This window comes from Equus quagga, chromosome 10, assembly GCF_021613505.1.
Source record: "Equus quagga isolate Etosha38 chromosome 10, UCLA_HA_Equagga_1.0, whole genome shotgun sequence".
Classification (NCBI taxonomy): Eukaryota; Metazoa; Chordata; class Mammalia; order Perissodactyla; family Equidae; genus Equus; species Equus quagga.
Genome location: NC_060276.1, coordinates 41,958,295 through 41,980,586, shown reverse-complemented (window position 1 = coordinate 41,980,586; position 22,292 = coordinate 41,958,295). Strand labels below are relative to the sequence as shown.

At 42.8% G+C, this 22,292-nt stretch overlaps 2 protein-coding genes across 3 annotated transcripts; one reads left to right on the top strand and one right to left on the bottom strand.

The window, feature by feature from the left end:
- Window positions 1-445: 445 nt before the first annotated feature.
- GLA (galactosidase alpha) lies at window positions 446-9,478 on the bottom strand. Its single transcript, XM_046673313.1, has 7 exons — window positions 9,096-9,478; window positions 5,558-5,732; window positions 4,338-4,515; window positions 3,692-3,783; window positions 1,663-1,824; window positions 1,252-1,449; window positions 446-854 (listed from the first exon to the last, which is right to left on the bottom strand). The coding sequence occupies exons 1-7, from the start codon at window positions 9,299-9,301 to the stop codon at window positions 588-590; spliced, it is 1,278 nt and encodes a 425-aa protein (XP_046529269.1). The 5' UTR covers window positions 9,302-9,478; the 3' UTR covers window positions 446-587.
- Window positions 9,479-9,589: 111 nt separating this feature from the next.
- Window positions 9,590-15,559, top strand: HNRNPH2 (heterogeneous nuclear ribonucleoprotein H2). Of its 2 annotated transcripts, none has more exons than XM_046673311.1 (2): window positions 9,590-9,702; window positions 13,346-15,559. In XM_046673311.1, exon 2 carries the CDS (start codon window positions 13,399-13,401, stop codon window positions 14,746-14,748), a length of 1,350 nt encoding a protein of 449 aa, XP_046529267.1. In that variant the 5' UTR covers window positions 9,590-9,702; window positions 13,346-13,398; the 3' UTR covers window positions 14,749-15,559. The 2 variants fall into 2 exon arrangements, with proteins under 2 accessions (XP_046529267.1, XP_046529268.1); XM_046673312.1 differs by having other exon boundaries at window positions 9,594-9,690.
- The last annotated feature ends 6,733 nt before the right edge of the window (window positions 15,560-22,292 follow it).

Below are 22,292 nucleotides of genomic sequence, written 5' to 3'. Positions count from 1 at the left end.
TAGATTATAACCAACCTTGGGATTTGGGAACCTAGGTGGTAGGGTATTTCTTGACAAGATTGTTCCGTAAAAATTCAGTAATGTGGTCTTTTGGGTTGCCTCTAGTTTCAGATCTGAATCTTCCATTTATCAAGGTTATTCTTGCTTGGGTAGTTTTTGCCCTTCACTTGATTTCTTTTCATCTTCCCTTTGAGCTAAGATTGTAAGCAGTATCATCCAAGTACCTCAGTAGGTGGCAGTGTAAAGGGTTAAAAGCCTGGCTGCCATTTACAGTGGATAAGTACCTACCTGAGGGTTGTGAGCGTTAAAATGAGTCAATACACCTTAGGCCTCTAGAACGGTGCCTGGCACATAGTAAGTACCCAATAAATTACAGCTGTTTCTCAGCAGTTAAACATTCGTTTCAAAAGCTTTTCCCCAAAATGTTCTCTTCAGATACATTTAGTAGTTTTAAAAAAGCTCACTTGTGGACATTTTTATTCAAGGAAATAAAAGAACAGCTGAAGTGGGAATGGAAGACAAGGTAGAAGTGGGGTATTCACTTGGTCAACGAAATATACACTTTAAAGGAAGCTTTCTTATGCCATCTAGTTTGTTCTGTCTAGCCGAAGCAAAACAGTGCCTGTGGGATTTATTCGCAGTTTTAAACTTGAAGTCCATTCATAAAACCCAAGCTTTCCCTTCACAGGAAGGAGCTCTGTGATCAGGCAGGCAGGAAGACAGGCCAGTCCTCCACCCAGGGAAGAAAGAGAGATGGTATGAAAACGAGGTCCACCAATCTCCTGCAGGTTTACCATCGCCACAGCCCAGGCAAAGTCCGAGAGAGGGCGTTCCCACACCTCAATGTTGTCTTCCTGAAAAGTAAGCCAAGAAAATCGGGGTGATAGCTTGGTAACTGGCAGTAAGCTGCCTTGTTTGTGGCATTCAGTCTTATTGTGAGAACTATCTGAGCGCTTCTAGGAAAGATTAAAATTATTCAGTAGCATGTTTTGTAAATACTGATTCCAGCAAAAAGGAGCCTCATTACTGATTATAATATCAAGATGAAAAAAAATATTCTCATAAGATCAGTGCTTATTCTCATGCAACAGATTTAGGCCCAAGACAAGCTTGGCACTTGGGTATAAAGCCATCTTAAAGTACACACATCTTAAAGTAAAATAAACATTCGGATGAATTGTAAACTAGAAGGCAGGAGGACAGGTTCCCAGCCAATTCCTGTTTTCTCCCATTGAACATTATTTACTATACCTTTCTAAGCCGGTACCCCTGCTTGCCCAGGGGGTCCTGGTTGATGGCAATTACATCCTTATCTTGAAGGAGTGCTTTGGCTTGAGGGCTGATCTGTCGGAGGTCATTGGACATAAATAATGGAGCTGCCATGATAGCCCAGAGGGCCATCTGAGTTATTTGCTGATCCCAGCTGAGGCCAAAGTTGCCAATCACTAACTGAGACAAAGAATGAAGTAAGAATTCAAGAGCCAGAAGAAATATTCTTCAAGTTGCCTAGACGCAGATAGAACAGCCACTTTCCAAGGCACCCTACGGAGTACTCGCACATAAAGCCTGCTCCCAGGAGCCTTCCCTTCTAATTTACCTTGAATGTCAAGTACCAGACAGGCTCAGTGTGCAGGGTGGAACCAGGGGGGCTCAGGTTCTTACCATGTCTGGGTCATTCCAACCCCCTGGTCCTGCGGCATCAACAATTTTCTCCTGGTTAGAAGACGTCCAGTCCAAGACACTCTTTACACTTTGCCAAGCATCATAAATGTCAGCAAAATTTCTCCAGTGATTGCAGTACTCTCGGACTTCTGTGTAATTGGGCTGTGAAAACACAAATAACTCTTCTGTTTACTCCTATTTACTTTCTACTAATATTCTTGTGAGATGAAAACAGTCAAGTTTAAAGGAGGCCCTAGTAGCTTTCTCTTTAGTTTACAGATTAAAGGTCTCCATGAGGAGAGCTAAATCATATAATGAAATTTCATTCTAAGAAGTTTGCTGCAGAAGTAGGCCATATAACTTAAAATCTCTACTTAAGATGGCTTTAACACAGTTTATGCTGGAAATTTACCAAACAGTAACAAGGTATTGGGATTATGGAGGATTTTAATTTTTTTCACACTTCACTGTATTTTCAAACTTTTCTAAAATGAACATGTATTACTTTTATAATCAGAAATAACCAGAATGATCTTTTTTTTTTGAGGAAGATTAGCCCTGAGCTAACTGCTGCCAATCCTCCTCTTTTCGCTGAGGAAGACTGGCCCTGAGCTAACATCCGTGCCCATCTTCCTCTACTTTATATGTGGGACGCCTACCACAGCATGGCGTGCCAAGCGGTGCCATGTCCGCACCCGGGATCCGAACTGGCAAACCCCAAGCGGAACATGCGAACTTAACCACCGCACCACCAGGCCAGCCCCTAGAATGATCTTAAGTAAAAATAAAAGCTGCAAAATTACACAGGACTCATCAAGCATAGGATAAGGCAATCTGAATCCTAGGAATATAAATAGAATAAATAAAAGTTTGTAGTTAGGCAGGTGGAATATCCGAGGTTAACGATGTTGAGAAAGAGGTAAGAGTATTTTGCAGAGATTAAAAGAAAATAACAGGAATTCAATAAAATAAATATATATTTATATTTAATATAAATATATTTATAATATAAATATAACATGTATAATATAAATATATTTATAAATAAATAATATACAAATAGATAAATATATTTATATTGAATAAGTAATTATTCAACACTTACCATATGCTAGGGATACAGTGATAAAGTCAGACAAGTTCCCTGCCTTCCTGGAGCCTACATTCTAGTGGGGGAGACAGAATCAGCAAGTCAACAAATAATTCCATATAGTGCTAAGCTCTTAGAAGGAACCGGAACTGGTTAATGCGATAAAGAATGAAGGGATAGAGGGCTATTTTAGAGTAGGGAAGACCCATCTGAGTATGTGGCATTTGGTCTAAGACCTCAAAATTAAGAAGGAGTCAGCCATTTAAAAATCCTGGAGGATGAACATACTAGGCAGAAAACAAAATGTAAACATAAAGGCCTGGAGGCAGCGATAGGTTTGGGGGTGTTTGAGGAACAGAAAGAAAACCAGTGCAGTGAGGGAAAGAGTGATGGGAAATGAGGTTGGAGGGGCAGGCCAGGGCCAGATCAATGGAGTCTGATTTTATTCCAAGTGCAACGGGAGGCCAATTAAGGGTTTTAAGCAGGGGAGTGATGTGATTACATTTACATTTCAATAAGGTCACTCCAGTGCTGCTTCGGAAATGCACAGGGGTAGGGGGAGAGTGGAAGTAGAAAGATCAGGCTGTCAGAGCAGTTTGGGAGGGAGATGATGGTGGCTTGGAAGACCAGGTGGATGCAGCAGAGATGAAGAGGAGTGGCCTGATTCAGGATATCTTTTGTAGATAGGACTGATAGGATTGCTGGTGGTTAGGTTGTGAACCATGAGACACAGGGAAGAATCAAAGATGACTTCCCAGGTGAGGGTAGCTTAGATTCCAATTATAGCAGTGGGGAATGTGAGAAGTGGCTGGATCCTAGGGGAGATGGTAGGATGAGACTGTTAAGTAAGGTTGGACTTCAAAGGAGACCTTTGTCTCCTTTGTTCTCAAGTTCTGAAAATCAGCATGGCTCTTTTGGATCCTGGGCTCACTAGCTCACCTTACGAAAGGGCATCATATAAAGGGGCCACTCACAGGAGTACACAATGCTTCTGCCAGTCCTGTTCAGGGCCAAGGACATGTACTTATAACCTGTATGAGAAAACAATGGGTAAAATAAGGGAAAAAAGGGACTTTCCAGTTGGTGCTGTATATTTTAAAAAGAGGCTGCCTGGAAAGGCATGTTTATATTTTAAATGAGCAGCAGAGACAGTTGGCTGCTCTGTGCTTAAATTGCGTCTTGTACTTCCCGGACTGCTGGGATTGTCGGGAGGTGCATTTATTAAGGAAAGGCAGGAATGAAGATGCTCCTTTCTCTGTGACTGTTTGACAATCTGGATGCTTTCCCAAGTCACGTTATGGAGAGTTACAATTACTGTTTGTAATTGACTCACAGTCCTCTTGAATTAAAAAGACACAATATTAGCCGTGGTTAGGCATGTATGAATTTTACATGCATGAATGAGTGAACGCATGGACAAATTGAAGGAAGAGAAGAGGTAGGAACTCTGGCACATTGAGAATAATTACTTCCAGTATTGTGACTGGGTATTTAAAATGTGAAGATTAGTTCTTTGGATGCTCAGTTACCTTGGCCTTAAAGTTTTTCCCTTTACTCATGGCTAAATCTCTTGAATGAAACATACCATCTGCCAAATCTACCAAAGTGTCAAAGTGACAACCATCAAATTTCAGCAGATCTACTCCCCAGTCAGCAAAGGTCTTCGCATCAATGTCATAGTATCCATAACTCCCAGGGAAGCCTGCACAGGTTAGCTTTCCAACATCTGCATAAATTCCTAGCTTCAGTCCTTTGCCATGGACCTGAAATGAGAGGAAGGAGTCACCATAGGAGAAGAACAATCAAGAAGTAGAAAGAGAGAACCACTCTAGGCTGGGGGCAGAGACAAGTACACTGCACCAAGTATCAGTGGCTTTTTCTTTTTTCACAAGCCCCCAAAATTATCTAGATGAATTTGTTGGGGGAGAAAGAGCAAAGTCTCCAATTCTGCAGAGTTCAAACTACATGTAAGCTATAGCACAGAACTGAAGGGAAAGCTATCAGTCGCTCAAATCTTCCTCTGATGGGATCCTAAAAGTTACCTCTCCAGGGCGATGGCAGATTTATCTGGACAAAGACTCTCTCCTTGACCAAACCTTAGTTAGGCTCCTTTGAGTCCATTTCTCAAGTAGGCCTCAACCTTGCCTTCTGCGTCCAGTTGTAGCAAACATCCTGCTAAGTCGTCCCCTACACTTGATATCCGATCAAGTTCCTCATCCCCCACCCTTGATGTCTCAGTCTTTGGCCTGCTTTTCGCAAGAATCCCTCTCTTTCTGATATTTCCTCTTAGTTAAGTTTTCATCCACTGACCCCCTCAATCTGCTCCTTGGCTATAAATCCCCACTTGCCTTTGTTGTATTTGGAACGGAGCTCAGCTCTTTCCCCTATAGCAATAGTACTGAATAAAATCTGTCCTCATTGCCTTTGAGTAGTGTCTGGCTCTATTATTCTTTAACAATCTCCAGAATATATTCCTTCTGTCTTCTAAAATTCTAGTTTATAGCACAATTGCAATAGCTGCTTAAAACTTATACGGAGATATATGCATACATGTCAAAAACCAAGTTCCTTTTTCCTCCTAGAGAATTCAGTGGTATCAGCAAAAGGAGAACTTCTCCAAGATGGGCCTCAAGAGCTATTGCAAAACATCTATCTGCTGATAGGATGAAAATTCCACATGATAAGCCTTACAATCAATGTTCAGATGACACCAGCTATTTTGCTTTCTAAATTTTTCTGAACAAGCTTTGGTACAGAGGTGCTTACAGTCTCCTGAATGAAAAAGAGAATTATCTATAAACTCACATAATCAGCTAGGCGGCGGATCCCACCAGGAAAGCGTTTAGGGTCTGCCTGAAGTCTGCCTTTTGAATCTCTTTGGGGAGCCATCCAACAGTCATCAATGCAGAGGTACTCATAACCTACATCCCTCCAGCCTTCTGAGTCCATGAGGTCTGCCATCTGCATGAAGAGCTTCTCACTGAAAGAGAAATTCCAAGAATCATTACAATTCATTAAACAAATGGTTGGGTACTCCTATTTGTGTTAGGCACCTTGGGGTTTTACAATTTTTTTCAACTCAGTAATAGTTCAGTAGTAATCACAACCAATGCAAGGTAAAATGAACTGGGCCCTTTTTCTTCTCCCTCCCCTCCCCTCTTAAGACTTCCACCCTAAGAACCCCAAACAATTAAAATGAGAAGAGAAATACGACATGAAATTGAAAAGGTTATTAAAACTAAAAGTTCAGTAAAGTAAGAAACTACAAAGTCAACATAATCATCAGCTTCCTTAGATATCAACAATAATCTATTTGGAGAAAGAGATACCATTCACAAGAGCAACCAAAAAAGCAAGAGAAAAACCTGAAATACCTAGAGATACATTTAAGATATATGCAGAGCCCGTATGAATAAAATTATCATGTTTCCAAATGATTTGAATAAATGGAGGGACATTATGTTGCTCTTGGATAAGAAAACTCAGTAATAAAAAGAAGCTAATTCTCCCTGCACACCTTTATACATTTAACAAAACCCTGAACAAATCCCAAAAGGACATTTTAAGGAACTTGGCAACATGATTCAAAAAGTTCACCTAAAAGATTAAACACGTAAACATTCTACAAAAGATAAATGAAGCTGGTGTAGTACCAGTAGCATTAGAATACACAGATCAATGGAATTAAAGAGAAACTTCAGAAAGAGAGCCTTCCAGCCATCTGGTACCATGGAATTCAGTATATGTTAAATGTGGCATTCCAGGGCCAGCCCCGTGGCTGAGTGATTAAGTTGGCACGCTCTGCTTCGGAGGCCCAGGGCTTCGCCAGTTTGAATCCTGGGCACGGACATGGCACCGCTCATCGGCCGTGCTGGGGCGACATCCCACATGCCACAGTGGAAGGACCCACAACTAAAAATACACACCTATGTACTGGGGTACTTTGGGAGAAAAAAAGAAAAAAAAATAAATGTGGCACTCTTTATAGGGCAATAAAGTCCAGGTGGATTAAAGATTGAAATATTTTTAAAAATCCATGAAAATACTAGTCGAAAATGTAGGTGACTATATAATCTTCACGTAGGAAAGGACTTTCTCAACATGATGCTAGAGCCAGAAATCATAAAGAAAAAAGTTGATGTTTGACACATAGGTATCAAAACCAACATACAGCAAGAACTACCATATTCACAGTGTATGACAGAGAAAAAAACAAACCACAAAAACATTTTCCAATTGAAAAATAGGGAGCTAGCACAAACAGGCAATCCATAAAAGAAACCATGCAAAGAACCAATTTAACATATGAAAAGATGTTCAACCTTATTAGTAATTAAAAAAATGAAAATAAAAACACCTACAAGATTTGCAAAGTTTTAAAAGAATGACAAAAATGCACTTTTGGTCAGGGTGTGGGGAACAGGCACTCTCATACACTGTTGTTGGGAATGTGCATCTGGAAAACTTCTGGGGAGGATAGTTTATCTGATATGTAACAAAATGAGCATACCTTTGGACCTTGTAATTAGACTTCTAAGGAAAGACTGAGATGATGTACAAGCATGGTTACCATAGGTTTGTTCACAATAATAAAAAATTTAAGGGGCCGGCTCGGCAGCAGCGTAGTGGTTAAGTTTGGGCACTCCACTTAGGCAGCCTGGGGTTCGCAGGTTCGGATCCCAGGCGCGGACCTAGCACTGCTGTGGTGGTGTCCCACATAAAATAGAGGATGACTGGCACAGATGTTAGCTCAGGGCCAATCTTCCTTACACACACAAAAATAAATAAAAATAAAATTGAAGAGCCTGACTAGCTATCAACAGGAGATTGCATAAATAAATTATGGTATTTACACACAATTTGCATTTATGAAGCTCTTATTCTACGCCAGGCACTCTACTCTGCTTACATTTAGAAAAGGTAACTAATTTGCCCAAGGTTACATGACTAAGTAATGATAAGCTACAATTTTAACCTAGGCAAGCAGACTTCAGAGTCGTGTTAACACTCAACAACATAAACATGATCTCATTTTTATAGAAAATAATAAAAAGAAATCTGTGTTTTTATTTACATAGAAGAAAATTGCAAGGTCACATATTAACATTTTAACCATGATTATTTCTGGGTGGTGGAATGAGGAGAATCTTTATTTTCATTATACTCTTCTTTACTATCAACATTTTTTGCAAAGATTATGCATTAATTTTATAATCAGATACAAAAAGAGGACAACCACCACTTAGAAAAAAAGGAAGAGACAAAAAGAAACATGTGATGGGCACAGTTGCTACACACTTTACCCCAGGGTCACAATGGACTTAGTCTGAAACTTAGAAGGCCAATTAACTCTGTCATGTTTGACTAACATCCTGACTTTATCTGTAAAGCCATTTATGGAATAACTTATGGGCAGTGGGATGTACCATGACCTCTGCACCACGGGTGTCTTTATTATGTTTTTAACAATAACTATCAGTGATTCTTAACCTTTTCTAGATCAGTGATCCCTTTGAGAATCTGAACAAAGCTAAGATCCTCTCTCCAGAAACACACACATACTCATATTTGCAGATTTGCATTAATTTCCCCATGGATTCCAGTTAAGAACATTTGTTCTCTCTGCCTAATTGAGGGATCAGGCACTGCGCTGTGCTATGTATTTCAAATGGGCTATCTCATTGAAAGCTCACCTCTGACAAATAAGAACTATTTTACAGATTCTTCCGAGTTGGCTCTGTGAGGTAAGAGTTATCTCAATTTACAAAGAATGTGTGGATCTGATGGGTTCAATACCTGTCTTATCCAGCCTCAACCCTCGCCTTCGATATAGAAAGTTCCTCCAGCCAGACGCCACACTGAAAGGCAAGGTGGTGGGGAGATCTCCGAGACTCCATGGTCTCTCTAAACTCCCTCGAGTTACAGCCAAGGAACCCGTGACCCAAAAAGGAGAAGAAATGGCGGGCATCTTTGTCCTCCGTCTCCCCCACTCACCGCGGCTGTGCTCACTGCCAGTACCCAGCAGAGGTAGCGCAGCAGCTCACGAGAAGGGTCTGAACGGAACTGGATGGTAAAATGGAGAAAGTCCCCATTCAGCTAAATGGTCACGCATTGAGAGACGGAGAAGCAGGGGCCGCTGGCCTGACCCCTACTCTAGAACGGGCCACAAGGAGAAAGTTTAGGGCTAGTTCCCACCCAGGGCAGTTGCTGGGGATAAAAAAGCACCAGTAGGGGAGCTCTCCCTCGGGCCTAAATGTTCCCGCTGAGACCCTCCATCCCTCCAACACAGCCACACAAACACACGGAAAGGCCAAGGGAAGGGGGTACCCAATATCTCTGATACCTGACACAGGAATCCGGGTCTTCTTCACAGTCAGTGTTGCACATAAAGCGCTCCCAGTGCAGCCAGCCCATGGTGGGGGTCATCGCCAAGCCATTGTCCAGGGCCCTGGCCCCAGGGATGCCCCAGAGTACCAGGGCCAGGGAGCGGAGCCCCAGCACGCAGCCCAGCAGCTGGGCTCTGCTCCTCAGGTTCATCGTCCCTGTCATCAGGCAGTACAGACTTCCATGGGTAACCTGGGCTTTTAAGTTTAACCTTAGGGGCGGACCAATCACCGGGGAGTTCTTAAATAATGACGGTATTGTTTCTCAGGCAACTCGGACGGTTATCCAGAGGCGGACCAATGATCAGTCGCGGAAGACGCACCGTAACCAATCATCTTCTTCCTTTCTCGACGGGGGCCTTCTCTATTTCCATACCAGAAGGAAGTGCGGTACTTGAGTGATCCCGAGTTTAAGCCGAGAGTTGCTCACGTGACCGAGATCTCACATGACGTAGGTGCTCACGTGATCAATCGCTTACGTGAGCAGAACTAGTTCTGGTCGTCGTCTACCATCTCGCTATAGCCGTTTGAGGGAAGAAGGAGGAAAATTATCCGGTATCGTTAGAGGTTGGTGTGTGGGTGGGAACTGGGGCCCCGGGGGTGGTGATGATGGAGACCAGAGCGGGGTCTTCGGGCCGCCTCCGCCTTTTTCGTTGCTTGCTTTCCCCTCCCCCGCTTCCCCCTCCCCCATCTCAGTGCCGGGAAGCCGTCTTTGCTGCGCCTGGTGGGGAAATGGTGGACGTTCGTGACTGTGTGTGTGTTTTTGTCTATCTGTCTGTCTGGGCGGGTCTCAGGCGACTCTTAAGAGAAAACGTAAGGTGAAAAACGTTTGAAAACCACGTCCCTGGATTAGGAAAAACAGATATTGAGACCAGTGGTCTGAGTGCTGGTCCATCCATTCAGGCACTCAGTCTCCACTGCCTGATTGTCTGTAGGGGGAGGCACATCCAGGCAAATGCTGCGTGTGTGACAGAGGCGCCCAATAAATGTTTTTATTGAATTGAATATTTAAATAACGTTTATTTTTCTGCTTATAACAATAACCTACATGTTCAATTTTGAACATTCGAAAAATAACAGTATACTCTAAATTTGAAAAATACAAGTAATTCATCACTCGGAGATAACTACTCAGCATTGTGGTGTATAGAAAGTATGTGTATAGCACACATATACATACACAAATTCTTAACTCGCAGATGGAATCCTCGTTCCTACTTCAGCCAACAGAGCCCTGGTGGCCTTCCCAGGAGATAACAGTAACGAAGCAGAACCTCCCTGCCACTACAGAGGTGATGCTAAGGCCTAGAGTGCTGCGGGGACATTGAATGGGATGGGTCATCCAAGAGCTTAGGCAGGCAAAAATACAGCCCGTAAATCTGTCACTCAGACCGAAAGATGTTTATAGGAAGACTTGTTATCACCACAGATGCAGTGTGCCAGGCACATAATAGGCAATTAGCGAATGTTTGTTGAATCCTTGCTGTAGTTTTATGTCAGTTTTTACACTTTGTACTTTCTTTCCAAGAGGCCCAGTGTCTCCAAACTATGTCAGGTAAGCCATCCACATACAAAATTAAAAAGTTTTATAAAATTTGTTATACCAAATCCCAGAAAAACAAGCATTTTAATTTGTTTTATGTTATTTTTTTGCTGAAATAAAAGTAATTCCTTTCTCTGTAGAAAGTTAAGAATGCACAAAAAATTGAAAAATCAAATTGAAAAAGCTGTAAACTCACCACTCAGAGTAATCACTATTAACATTTGACATATTTCTCAAGCATATATTTTTTTCTAACATTGTTTTTTTATTCCAGTTACAGTGATTTTTAAAAATTAAAACTATATAGAAGTACATAGAATAAAAAGTGAAAATCCACTTCACTCTTCTCCCCTCCCGGTCTTCTTTTCTTAAAAAACAAGTTTGTATCATGTGCCTCTGGATCATCTTCTATGCATTTACATATATATATACATGCATGCTTATACTTTAAAATAAGTAGGATCATACTATGCATATTCTTTCATTTAATATATTTTGAGCATCTTCGTAGCTCAGGGCAGGTCTTTTTTTTAACAGCTGCATATCATTCCATTTTAAGGATAAAGTGTAATTCATTCAGCCATTCTCCTGTTAATGGCTAGTTAGCTTTCTAATTTTCTGCCGTTACTAACAGTGCTGCATTGAACATTTGAGAGTATTTCTGTTGACCAGCTTCCTGGAAGGAATTCTAGCAGGGTGGAAGGATATGTGAACATATATTTTTTACATAGTTGAGATTATAAAGTAGCTGTGATCTTGGGTCACGTAAGATTATAGCACAAGTAATTTTTCATGTTGCTAAATATTTTTGTAACCTTTAAATTGTGTGTAATAGTCTATCTTTCTTAATAAAATACCTTGCAAAGAATATATAGTTCCATAAATCGTTGTGTGAATTTCAGATCATCTCCTTAGGGCACATAACCTGAAGTAGATTTACTATATCAAAAGGCATGATACATATTTCCAAGTTGCTTTCCAGAAATACTGGATCAACTTTTACTCCTCTAAGAGTGTATTAGTTTGTGAACCTTGAATATCAGCATTGACTTATCCTCACTGCTTAATTTTTACTATCTTGATGGGTGAAAAGTGGCCATTAATTCTGGTTTTAATTTGCATTTCTGATGATTGATGAGGTTTGAACATTTCCCAGACTCCTCTCCTGTGTCCTCATCTCTGTATTCCCCCTATATTTAATCTTATCAAGTCCCGCAGAGTCTACTGCTTTGAATGTGTAGGTCACATCTTTCCTGTGTTTTTTAAACTGTTGTTGCCTTTGGTGAATCCCTTAACATGTCTCTGAGAGACTGAGATTCTAACTGATCTTGCTCGTGTCACCACAACCCCCTCTGTTTGAGTGCTACACTGTTGCCAGGGCGATCTATCTGAAAAGGTTCTGATGACGTCACTCCCTTCCCTTGACTCCCGTGTTTAAAACCCTTAAAAGGTCCCTGGCCTTTGTCTATCAAATAAGGCCTTTGGGATGTGATCTCTACCTTGCCAGCCTTTATCTCTTCCTTTGCCGCCTCCTATTGTATGCTCCATCATAATTTTTAGAATTTGTTCACGGATCCCTGAACCTGTTAGTCTGTTTCATTTGACCATTCTGCGCCAACTGATAGAATTGCCTAACCAATCCCTGCTTTATACCACCCTTTCACCCTACATGGAATTCTCTCGTAGCAGGGATAATGTTTATTTGCCCTTTGTCTTTAGTAAAGATGTACAGTGCCCCTGTAGGACCATAAGGCCTTTCTGGGCTTATTGATCCTTGTATGCCAGAGCCAAGTACTGGACCTGGCAACTGAAAAACATAAAGTGAATGCGTGAATTCCCCATAATGTCTTTTTTCCATTTATCTCTTAGGCCTTACTATCTCCTTGATTTTATTAATTTGCATGAGTTCTTTATATAATAAGGGTATTCGTGTATTTGTTGAAGGTATCTTCTCAAGTATATTGTTTGTTTTTAATTCTGTTTAATCTTACTTTGGATGCAATGAAGTTTTTCATTTTTATGTAATCAGATATAGCCATGTTTGATATGTTGACGTCTTTCACCGATTTTGTTGCTGTTAATTTTTTATGCCTTTTTCTTTTCTTTTCTTTTTTAAAATATTTTTTTAAGATCTTATTTTTCCTTTTTCTCCCTAAAGCTCCCCTGTACATAGTTGTGTATTTTTAGTTGTGGGTCCTTCTAGTTGTGGCATGTGGGATGCCACCTCAGCATGGCTTGATGAGCGGTTCCATGTCCACGCTCAGGATCCGAACCGGCGAAACCCTGGGCCACCAAAGCGGAGCGTGCGAACTTAACCACTTGGCCAGGGGGCAGCCCCTGTATTTTCTGACTATAATGTTAATATATGGTCAACGCAGAAAACTTAGAACATATAGAAGTGTCCAAAGAAAGCATTCCCTGAAACAAAAAGCTCCCATAATCCTACCACCCAGAAATAACCACCATTATTGGTATCCAACACATAATAGGTATTGAATAAGTAATCGTTGAATAAATGAATGAGTTAGAAATTTGGTGCAGTCGTCTTGTTTATATGAATGTTTTACAAAAAAGCTTTTAGTGTAATTGTTTTGTATTAATAGTTTGCTTTTTTCTCTATGTATCCTGAACATTTTTCCATGACAATAGTTTTCTAATTTTTTTCAGGTATACCGAAATTGCGTTGAGCTGAGTTTGCCACCAAGAGCCCAACAGTCACCATGATGCTGAGCACAGAAGGCAGGGAGGGGTTCGTGGTGAAGGTCAGGGGCCTACCCTGGTCCTGCTCAGCTGACGAAGTGATGCGCTTCTTCTCCGATTGCAAAATCCAAAATGGCACATCTGGCATTCGTTTCATCTACACCAGAGAAGGCAGACCAAGCGGTGAAGCATTTGTCGAACTTGAATCTGAAGATGAAGTGAAATTGGCTTTGAAGAAGGACAGAGAAACCATGGGACACAGATATGTTGAAGTATTCAAGTCCAACAGTGTTGAAATGGATTGGGTGTTGAAGCATACAGGTCCGAATAGTCCTGATACTGCCAACGATGGCTTCGTCCGGCTTAGAGGACTCCCATTTGGCTGTAGCAAGGAAGAGATTGTTCAGTTCTTTTCAGGGTTGGAAATTGTGCCAAATGGGATGACACTGCCGGTGGACTTTCAGGGGCGGAGCACAGGGGAGGCCTTTGTGCAGTTTGCTTCACAGGAGATAGCTGAAAAGGCCTTAAAGAAACACAAGGAAAGAATAGGGCACAGGTACATTGAGATCTTCAAGAGTAGCCGAGCTGAAGTCCGAACCCACTACGACCCCCCTCGAAAGCTCATGGCTATGCAGCGGCCGGGTCCCTATGATAGGCCGGGGGCTGGCAGAGGGTATAATAGCATTGGCAGAGGGGCTGGATTTGAAAGGATGAGGCGGGGTGCCTATGGTGGAGGGTATGGAGGCTATGATGATTACGGTGGCTATAATGATGGGTACGGCTTTGGGTCTGATAGATTTGGAAGAGACCTCAATTACTGCTTTTCGGGAATGTCTGATCATAGATATGGAGATGGTGGGTCCAGTTTCCAGAGCACCACAGGGCACTGTGTACACATGAGGGGGTTACCTTACAGAGCCACTGAGAATGATATTTACAATTTTTTCTCACCTCTTAACCCCATGAGAGTACACATTGAAATTGGACCCGATGGCAGAGTTACTGGGGAGGCAGACGTTGAATTTGCTACTCATGAAGATGCTGTGGCAGCTATGGCAAAAGACAAAGCTAATATGCAACACAGATATGTGGAGCTTTTCTTGAATTCTACTGCAGGAACAAGCGGGGGGGCTTACGATCACAGCTATGTAGAGCTCTTTTTGAATTCTACAGCAGGGGCAAGTGGTGGTGCGTATGGTAGCCAAATGATGGGAGGGATGGGCTTATCCAATCAGTCTAGTTATGGGGGTCCTGCTAGCCAGCAGCTGAGTGGTGGTTACGGAGGTGGTTATGGTGGTCAGAGCAGTATGAGTGGTTATGACCAAGTTCTGCAGGAGAACTCCAGTGATTACCAGTCCAACCTCGCCTAGGCAGGGAAGGGGCAGTAAACAGCTACTCCGGAATAAAAGCTGTGCGTTTATGGGAGCTGAATAGAACGGGAGGGATGTCTAGCATATCCAGTATGATTGGTAACTGGGAAATATCATTGATTCTGATCACTCTTGGTCAGCTTTCTTTCTTTCTCTTTCTTTCTTTTTCTTTCTTTCTCTTTTTTTAAGAAAACAAAAATTAAGTTTAACAGTTTTGCATTACAGGCTTGTGATTCATGCTTACTGTAAAGTGGAAGTCAAGATTGTTTTAAAACTTCAAGCTCAGTAATTTCGAACACTGAAACATTCATCTAGGATGTAATAAACAAAGTTCAGTATTGACCATAACTGTTAAAACAATTTCCAGCTTTCCTCAAGTTAGTTATGTTGTAGGAGTGTACCTAAGCAGTAAGCGTATTTAGGTTAAAGCAGTTTCACTTATGTTAAATGTTGCTCTTATACCACAATACATTGAAACCTTTGGATGCATGTTGAGAAACATGCTTTTCTGTAAAACTCAACTATAGGAGCTGTGTCTACGATTCAAAGTGAAAACATTTGGCATGTTTGTTAATTCTAGCTTTTCGGTTTAATATCCTGTAAGGCACGTGAGTGTACACTTTTACTTTTTTTTTTTTAAAGATCTGGGACAACTTTGAGATGTAATACCAATACTTTAGGAGTTTGGTCGTGTCGTTTGTATGAAATTCTGAGGCTTTCATTTAAATCTTTCCTTGTATTGTGATTTCCATTAGATGTATTGTACTAAGTGAAACTTGTTAAATAAATCTTCCTTTTAAAAACTGGAAATACAATCTTGTACAGCTTGATTTTTATTATGTTCTATCATATGAGCCATTTCTTTTATACTATCCTCTGTTGAAATTTAAATTGTTTTTAGTTTTTTAATTATTATAAGCATACACTAGCATCTTTATACATACATCATTGCATATATCATTAATTATTTCTAAGATGCATTCCTGAAAGTGGAATTGCTGAGTCAAAGGTCCACACTTTTTCGTTTTTTTAAAGATTGGCCCTGAGCTAACATCCTTACCAATCTTTTTTTTCCCCGTCTTCTCCCCAAAGCCCCCTAATACATAATTGTATATTCTAGTTGTAGGTCCTTCTAGTTCTGCAGTGTGGGACACTGCCTCAGCATGGCTTGATGAGCAATGCTAGGTCCGTGCCTAGGATCTGGACCGGCGAAACCCTGGGCCACCGAAGCGCAGCGTGTGAACATAACCACTCGGCCTTGGGGCTGGGGCTCCCCAGCACATTTTTAAGGCATTTGATTTGTATTATCAAAAAGATTATGGTAGTTGGTGTTTCCACCAGGAGTGTGTGTTTTTTTTTTAATTCCCCCCCCCATAGTCTTCTCAATGATGCACATTATCCTTCTTGATCTTGGCCTATTTGTTAGTTGAAAAATGGTATCCTGTTACTATTTTAATTTGTATTTCTTTGGTTAATACTGAGGTGGAGCTTCTTTCTGTTTGTTTCTGAACTTATCATCATGTCCACAGGACTATCTAGGTTTATCTAGCTTTGTACTTTATCAAGACAAGTAGCTTTTGTACTTCTTCAAAACGCAAAGAAGTGAAAGCAAATAAGTAATCTTCTTTCATTTAACCATAAATTAGAAGATCTAAGACAGCTTGTTATGTTTTAAAAAAGAAGTAGGCCTATGTTGTAGAAATAATTGTCTCCTCCATGAATTCATTAATAGAGTCTCTTAGCACCCTTTAACGTTTTTCAGGGCATTTAAGGCTTGTTTTAAAGCAGTGGTTCTCAAACGTTAGTGTGCACCAGAATCATCTTGCAGGGCTTGTTAAAATATTGATTACTGGGCTCCACTCCTAGAGTTTCGGTCGTTCTGGAGTGGTGCTTAAGAATCTGATGCCGCTGGTTCAGGACCACATTTTGAGACCTATTACAGCTCTCTAATGGCTGAAGGCCTGTACAAACCCCAAAATAGCAACTTTAAGAAGCCGCTTCCTTCATGATTCCTGATTGCCTCGCCTCCAATCCTGTAAAAGTAGTTTAAACTTTCCATTAAAGTACAAATTGTGTATGATTATTTGCAACACCTTGCACTTCCCATGGGGAATTACAACGCTTCTGAATCGGGTTATCGCACACTTCTGCCCACATCGTAATGGCTGTTAATTACACCTCTCAATGACCTTCAGGTCTGGATGCCCTGAGTTAGTACAGCTGCCCATAAACTTGTACAGATCTCTTTGTAGATCTCCTGACCAGCCTGGAAGTGGACTGTTATCCTTAGTCTGCTAGAGCTTGGGGCCCAGTGAAATGCTGAGACGGGAAGCAAATATCAAATTGGTATGACCTGACTTCACTTTATTCAAGGACACTTTTTATTGAGCACCATTTCTAGGAAGTAATTCACACTGAGGATACAGTGGGAGGTGATTTGAGATTCTAGGATGACTTCTAATTTCTGTCATAGCTGCCAAGAGAGCAAGAAATCCATTTTGACTCGTGTCATACTGAAGCAGTCGTTACCTTGTCCTCCTAAGCCCTCCAGGAAACCTTTCTCAGAGGATTCACAAGTAGGTGTTTTTGCTTTCCAGGCTGCCCAGTTAATTTTCCAGAACGTTCTCTAACTATGAGCAAAGATTCTCTGGTTAGCCACTAGATGTCACCAAATCCCAGGAAAGGATTGGCTGAACCCTGAGATCAAAGATATTTGCTTCCTCATCGCTGGATGAGAATACTCAGAAGGGCTCAGGGAAGCAGTCAAAAGAGAGAGACCCTGGAGAAGGTCAGCGATCAGTACTAGAGATGTGGAAAGGGACAACAGTACCTGTCGGGACAGCAGCACAGATGCACACATGCGCGTGCAAACACACACTCACACAACACCTCTCTCTAAAATCTAACACTACCCAGGAGAGTAGTGAGTCACTTGGCAGGATAAGGCTGAAAGTCTGCAGCCACAAAAATCATGGCCTAATGGGGTCTCCACTGATGGCTTATGCCAGTGGTTCTCAGGCTGTGGTTCCTGGACCATCAGTACCAGCACGACCTGGGAGATTGTTAGAAATGCAAAGTCACAGGCCCCATTCCAGGCCGACTGAATCAGAAACTCTGGCAGTGGGGCCCAAACTCTGTGTTTTAACAAGCCTTCCGGGTGATTCTGCTGCTCAGAACCACTGGCTTATGCATGGATTCCGCTATTCACCCACTCGTTTGTTCCTGCATTCATTCGTCCAATCATAAAGGAGGTCACTAAACCAGAGACAATCCTATCTGTAAGTGTGGCACATCTTCTGTACTGCCCACCCCTGCAAACTGATAGGAAAATGCGTTGCAAATCTGTTTCCAAATCAAGGTCCTTTTCCATCAGGGAGAATTCCGAGGCTGTCAGCAAAAACAAAGATTTCTCCAAGACGGGCCTCGAGGGCTATTGCAAAACAGCTGCAGATGGAATGCAATTCCACTTGCTGTGCCTGATACTGGGAGTGTCTCAAGGGCCATTTCACAACCTGCCTCCACACAGACCAAAATTCAGTCTTGTAAAATGAATGCAAAGGAGGCAAGTCCATGGGATCGCCAGGTTAGCCGGGTGCAGGACCTCATTGGGGAGGTGAGGGGTTAGCTTGTACCTAAAGCCTGTCTGGAAGCCCCCGTCCCCCTAGCAGTGATCTGCACAGACAGATGCACAGGACATACCTCCCACCAGCCACCAGCAGTCTGAAAAAAGAATGTTGCGCTTCTTAAGGAAGAGATGGGTATTGAGAGACAACATCTGAGAATCAGTGTAATTTATTCAGTAATTATTTTCTGAACTGTTTATCTATTCCAGTGCTTTGTCTGACCAATACACTAATTAGGACATCTGCCCGCATATCGTGAGGAGCCTTTTCTAGGGTCCTTTTTCTTACTTCCTCTCTCCCTCCCTCTTCCTGCCTCCCCCCTTTGCACAGGGCTTGTTTCTCAAACACTCGAGGTCATTACATGTCAATGCCATCCCCACTTTAGAGATGAGGAAACTGAGTCTCAGGGAGGGTGAGAATCAACTTTGTGGAAAAGAAACAGGATGCTGGCGTGGGGGAGGAAATGATGTCTGGCGAGGGAAGAGAAGGACACGGCTCAGATCCACTCTGGGACCTGGGTGGTGAGGGTGGCGGTGACCAGCGCTGGGTCCAGCCAGGAGAGGGTCCCTTCTCTAGCTCCTCTGCTCGTAGACCCCTTTCCCTACCGCAAGCCCGCTGAGAGGCGGGGCAAGGGTCAGGCAGGGGGCCTCAAGAGGGCTAAGACAGAGTTTGATAAGAATCGATTTCTCCCTCTCGCTTCCCGCTTTTCAGAGACCCTCGATCCCAGCCCCCGCCATGCCAGCAGTACATTCGCTTCCGGAAATGGACCAGGCCGAGGTCCTCGGGGACTGGCGGCCGGGGGGCGGGGCCTGGCGGCCGGGGGCGGGGTCTGCTCTCGGCGCTGCGGAGGGGGCGTGGTCAGCGTGGCGAATGGGGGGGCGGGGGCGCGCGCGGGAAGGCGGCTGTGGGCGGAGCGCCGTGGAGAGGCGACCATTTTACCGAGCGCGGCGGGCACGTTTTGCTGCTCCGGGCATTCCGCCCCCTCGCCACGTCCCTCTCGCTCCTTTCGGTCCAGCCGGGCGTCGGGCGCGGGAGGCCAAGGCCGAGCCGGGCTCCGCGGCAGTGCAGGAGCCGCACTGGGGTCGCCCTGGGCGCCCTTCCCGGGTTATCTCGGGCCGGCCCCCCGGGAGCCCTGCCTCCCGCTCCCAGCGCTCCGGCCAGTCGGAGAGCAGGCAGGCCAGCGCCCCTGGGGGGCCGCCGGAAGCCGCGTTTCCCTACTCAGAGCCCTTTGCCTGGCACACAGTAGGCGCTCAATACATGTTTATTTTCAGTTGAGTGTTGAGTCAACTTTTATGGCTTGTGATTAATCCTTTTCCTTCTGTTCTAGAAACTCAAGTTGCCGATTGGATCAAGGACAAACAGTTCGCCAACTGTCACAACACCATACTGGAACTTCAGCAAGTTCCGAAAACATGTTGGTTCTTTTGTTTATTTCTCAACTCATTTTATTTTCGTTTCTCTTTGTGCTTTTTTTTCCCCTTGCAGCAAAGCCGTGAAATGGTCTACCTCTTCCTTGACACGTCCTCCCACTCCTCAGTTCACAGTGATTTGTCTTCTCGTAAATCTTTTTGAGCAAATAATCAGACTGCACAGTGACTACCTGGTGGTTTTCAAATTATTTCACGTCTGGTGGTTTTGATTTTTGCTTGTCTGGTTAGGCTGTACCTTTTATCCTTAGGCAAATATGAGGGTCTTCAAAAGTGCCTATGAGGCAGGGACAGGAGGAGTGACTGCAAATGGGCATGCAGGGTCTTTTAGAGGTAATGAAAATGTCCTAAACTTAGATTGTGGTGATGGTTTGCACAACTCTAAATTTACTAAAAAACATTGAATTGTAGACTTAAAATGGGTCAGCTTGATGAATATAAATTATATCTCAAAGATAAAATGCCTGTGCAGTAATAAGTAAAGAATGGTGGAGATAGATTTTGTAGGGAGACTAGCAGGAAAGGTGGGTCATAATTATAGAGAAAAATACAACGGCTTAAGGAAATGACAAAGACTTTCCTTGACCAAACTTTAGACAGGCTTTTCTAAGCTCTCTTTTCAACTAGGCCTTGTCTTGGGGCACTGTCTGGAGTCCTGTCCTGGGCTTGCCTAGCCCAGTTTTAGCAAGAGTCCTGCTAAGTCATCCCCCTACCCTTGATACCTGATCACCTTGGCCTGCCTTTAGCAAGAATCCTTTTAAGTTGGTTTAGCAAGAATCCTCCTCCCCTTGATGTCTCCTCTTAGTAATATTCCATCCACTGACTCTCTTACTCTGTTCCCTGGCTGTAAATCCCCACTTGTCCTTGTTGTATTCAGAATTGAGCCCAGTTCCATACTGAAGTCTCTTTTCCTCTATTGCAACAGTACTGAGTAAAATCTGTCTTTACTGCTTTTGATTAGTGTCTGGCTCTGTTTCTCTTTGACAGAAAACACCCTTAGACAGTGCTTCTGGTAGTATATATCTGTCTGGCCTGCTAGGGGGCCATTCTTTTTTAAGAGACCACCAAAAAGTGACTACTCAGTCATTCGTTCACAAAATACTTGTTGAGGGTCTGCTTATTACCAGGCACTGGGCTGGGTGCTCAGGAAACAGATGTGGGTAAAAATCATCTACATGGGCTCTGTCTTCATGGAGCTCATAGTCTAGTGGGGGAGCCAAATAGCATGCAAATACCCACACAAGTGTGCACTTGCAGTAAGGACAAGTACTGGAAGAAGAGGTCCACAATGCCCTAAGAGCCTATAAAACGGGAATTTGACTAGTGAAAGTGGTCAGGAATGCTACCCTGAGGGCATTATTATTATTATTTTATTATTTTGATTGAGGTAGCATTGGTTTATGACATTATATAAATTTCATTATATTTCGACTTCTGTATAGATTACATCATGAGAATAGGATTATGAGCTGAGAGGTATAGGAAGAGTAGAAGCTAATTCAGTTGGAGATTGGAGTTGGGGAGAAGGCTTAAGGCTGTGTTCAGAGAGAGCATGGTGAGCAACAGACTGAAAGAATGCCAGTATGGCTAGAGTTCAAGAGGCAGTGGGAGAGCAGTGTGGTGGGATTTGTGGCTGTGCCAGTATGTAGGAGTCAGGATATGCAGGACCTTATAAGCCAGCTTAAACAGTTTTGTCTATATCCTAAGAGCCATTGGAAGCCCCGTGGGGTGGGAGTAATGAATTGGATTTGTCTTTTGAAAATATCACCCTGGCTACAATGTGGACAAAGGGGTGGGAGGGGTCAGAAGGTATTGAGGAGTCCCATTAGGAACCATTGCAACAATCTAGAGTAGAAGTGATGGTAGCTTGGACTAAGGTAGTCATGGTTTAGATGGAGAGAATGGTAAATTTCAGAATTAGGAAGTAAAATCCACAAAACATGGCAATCAATTGGAATTGGGAGTGAGGGAGAGTGAGAGATCAAGGATGACTTCTCAGTTTCTGGTTTGTACAACTGGATGTTTGTGAGTCCTGATCAGAGACACTAATAACAAGTTCACGGATGAAGATTGTGAGTTTGGTCTTAGACATGTTGTGTTGAAGATGCTTTTGAGAACACCAAGACAGCCAGATAGATAGTTCAATGGATGGACCTGGAGCTCAGAAGAAAAATCTAGCCTGGAGATATAAATTGCACGTAGCTAGTAATTGAAGTCATGTGTGGGGATAAAGTTGTCCAGGTCAGAGAGTATCAGAGGGAGAATGTAGGAGAGCATAGAATCAGAAGGAGCCTTGAGAAACTCCAGGATTTATTGTGGAGGAGAGGAGGATTAACCTGCAAAGGAGACAGGGAAAGAGCCGCCAGGGGAGTGTAAAAGAATGTCAGGAGGGACTTGTGTCATTGAAGCCAAAGGAAGAGACTTTAAGAAGTAGGGAGTGGACTGTCAACAGTGTCCTTTGGTGCTGAGGGGTCAAATAAGATGTGGACTGGTA

What these genes read in the sequence shown, in the direction of transcription:
- HNRNPH2 (XM_046673311.1), top strand. Translation starts at nt 13,399, where the DNA reads ATGATGCTGAGCACAGAAGGCAGGGAGGGGTTCGTGGTGAAGGTCAGG.
- GLA (XM_046673313.1), bottom strand. Translation starts at nt 9,301, where the DNA reads ATGACAGGGACGATGAACCTGAGGAGCAGAGCCCAGCTGCTGGGCTGC. An exon ending in ATATGATGCCCTTTCGTAAG is followed by an intron (nt 1,825 to 3,691) that starts GTGAGCTAGTGA and finishes GTGTTTTCACAG; the next exon opens with CCCAATTACACAGAAGTCCG. An exon ending in AGGGGTACCGGCTTAGAAAG is followed by an intron (nt 855 to 1,251) that starts GTATAGTAAATA and finishes CTTACTTTTCAG; the next exon opens with GAAGACAACATTGAGGTGTG.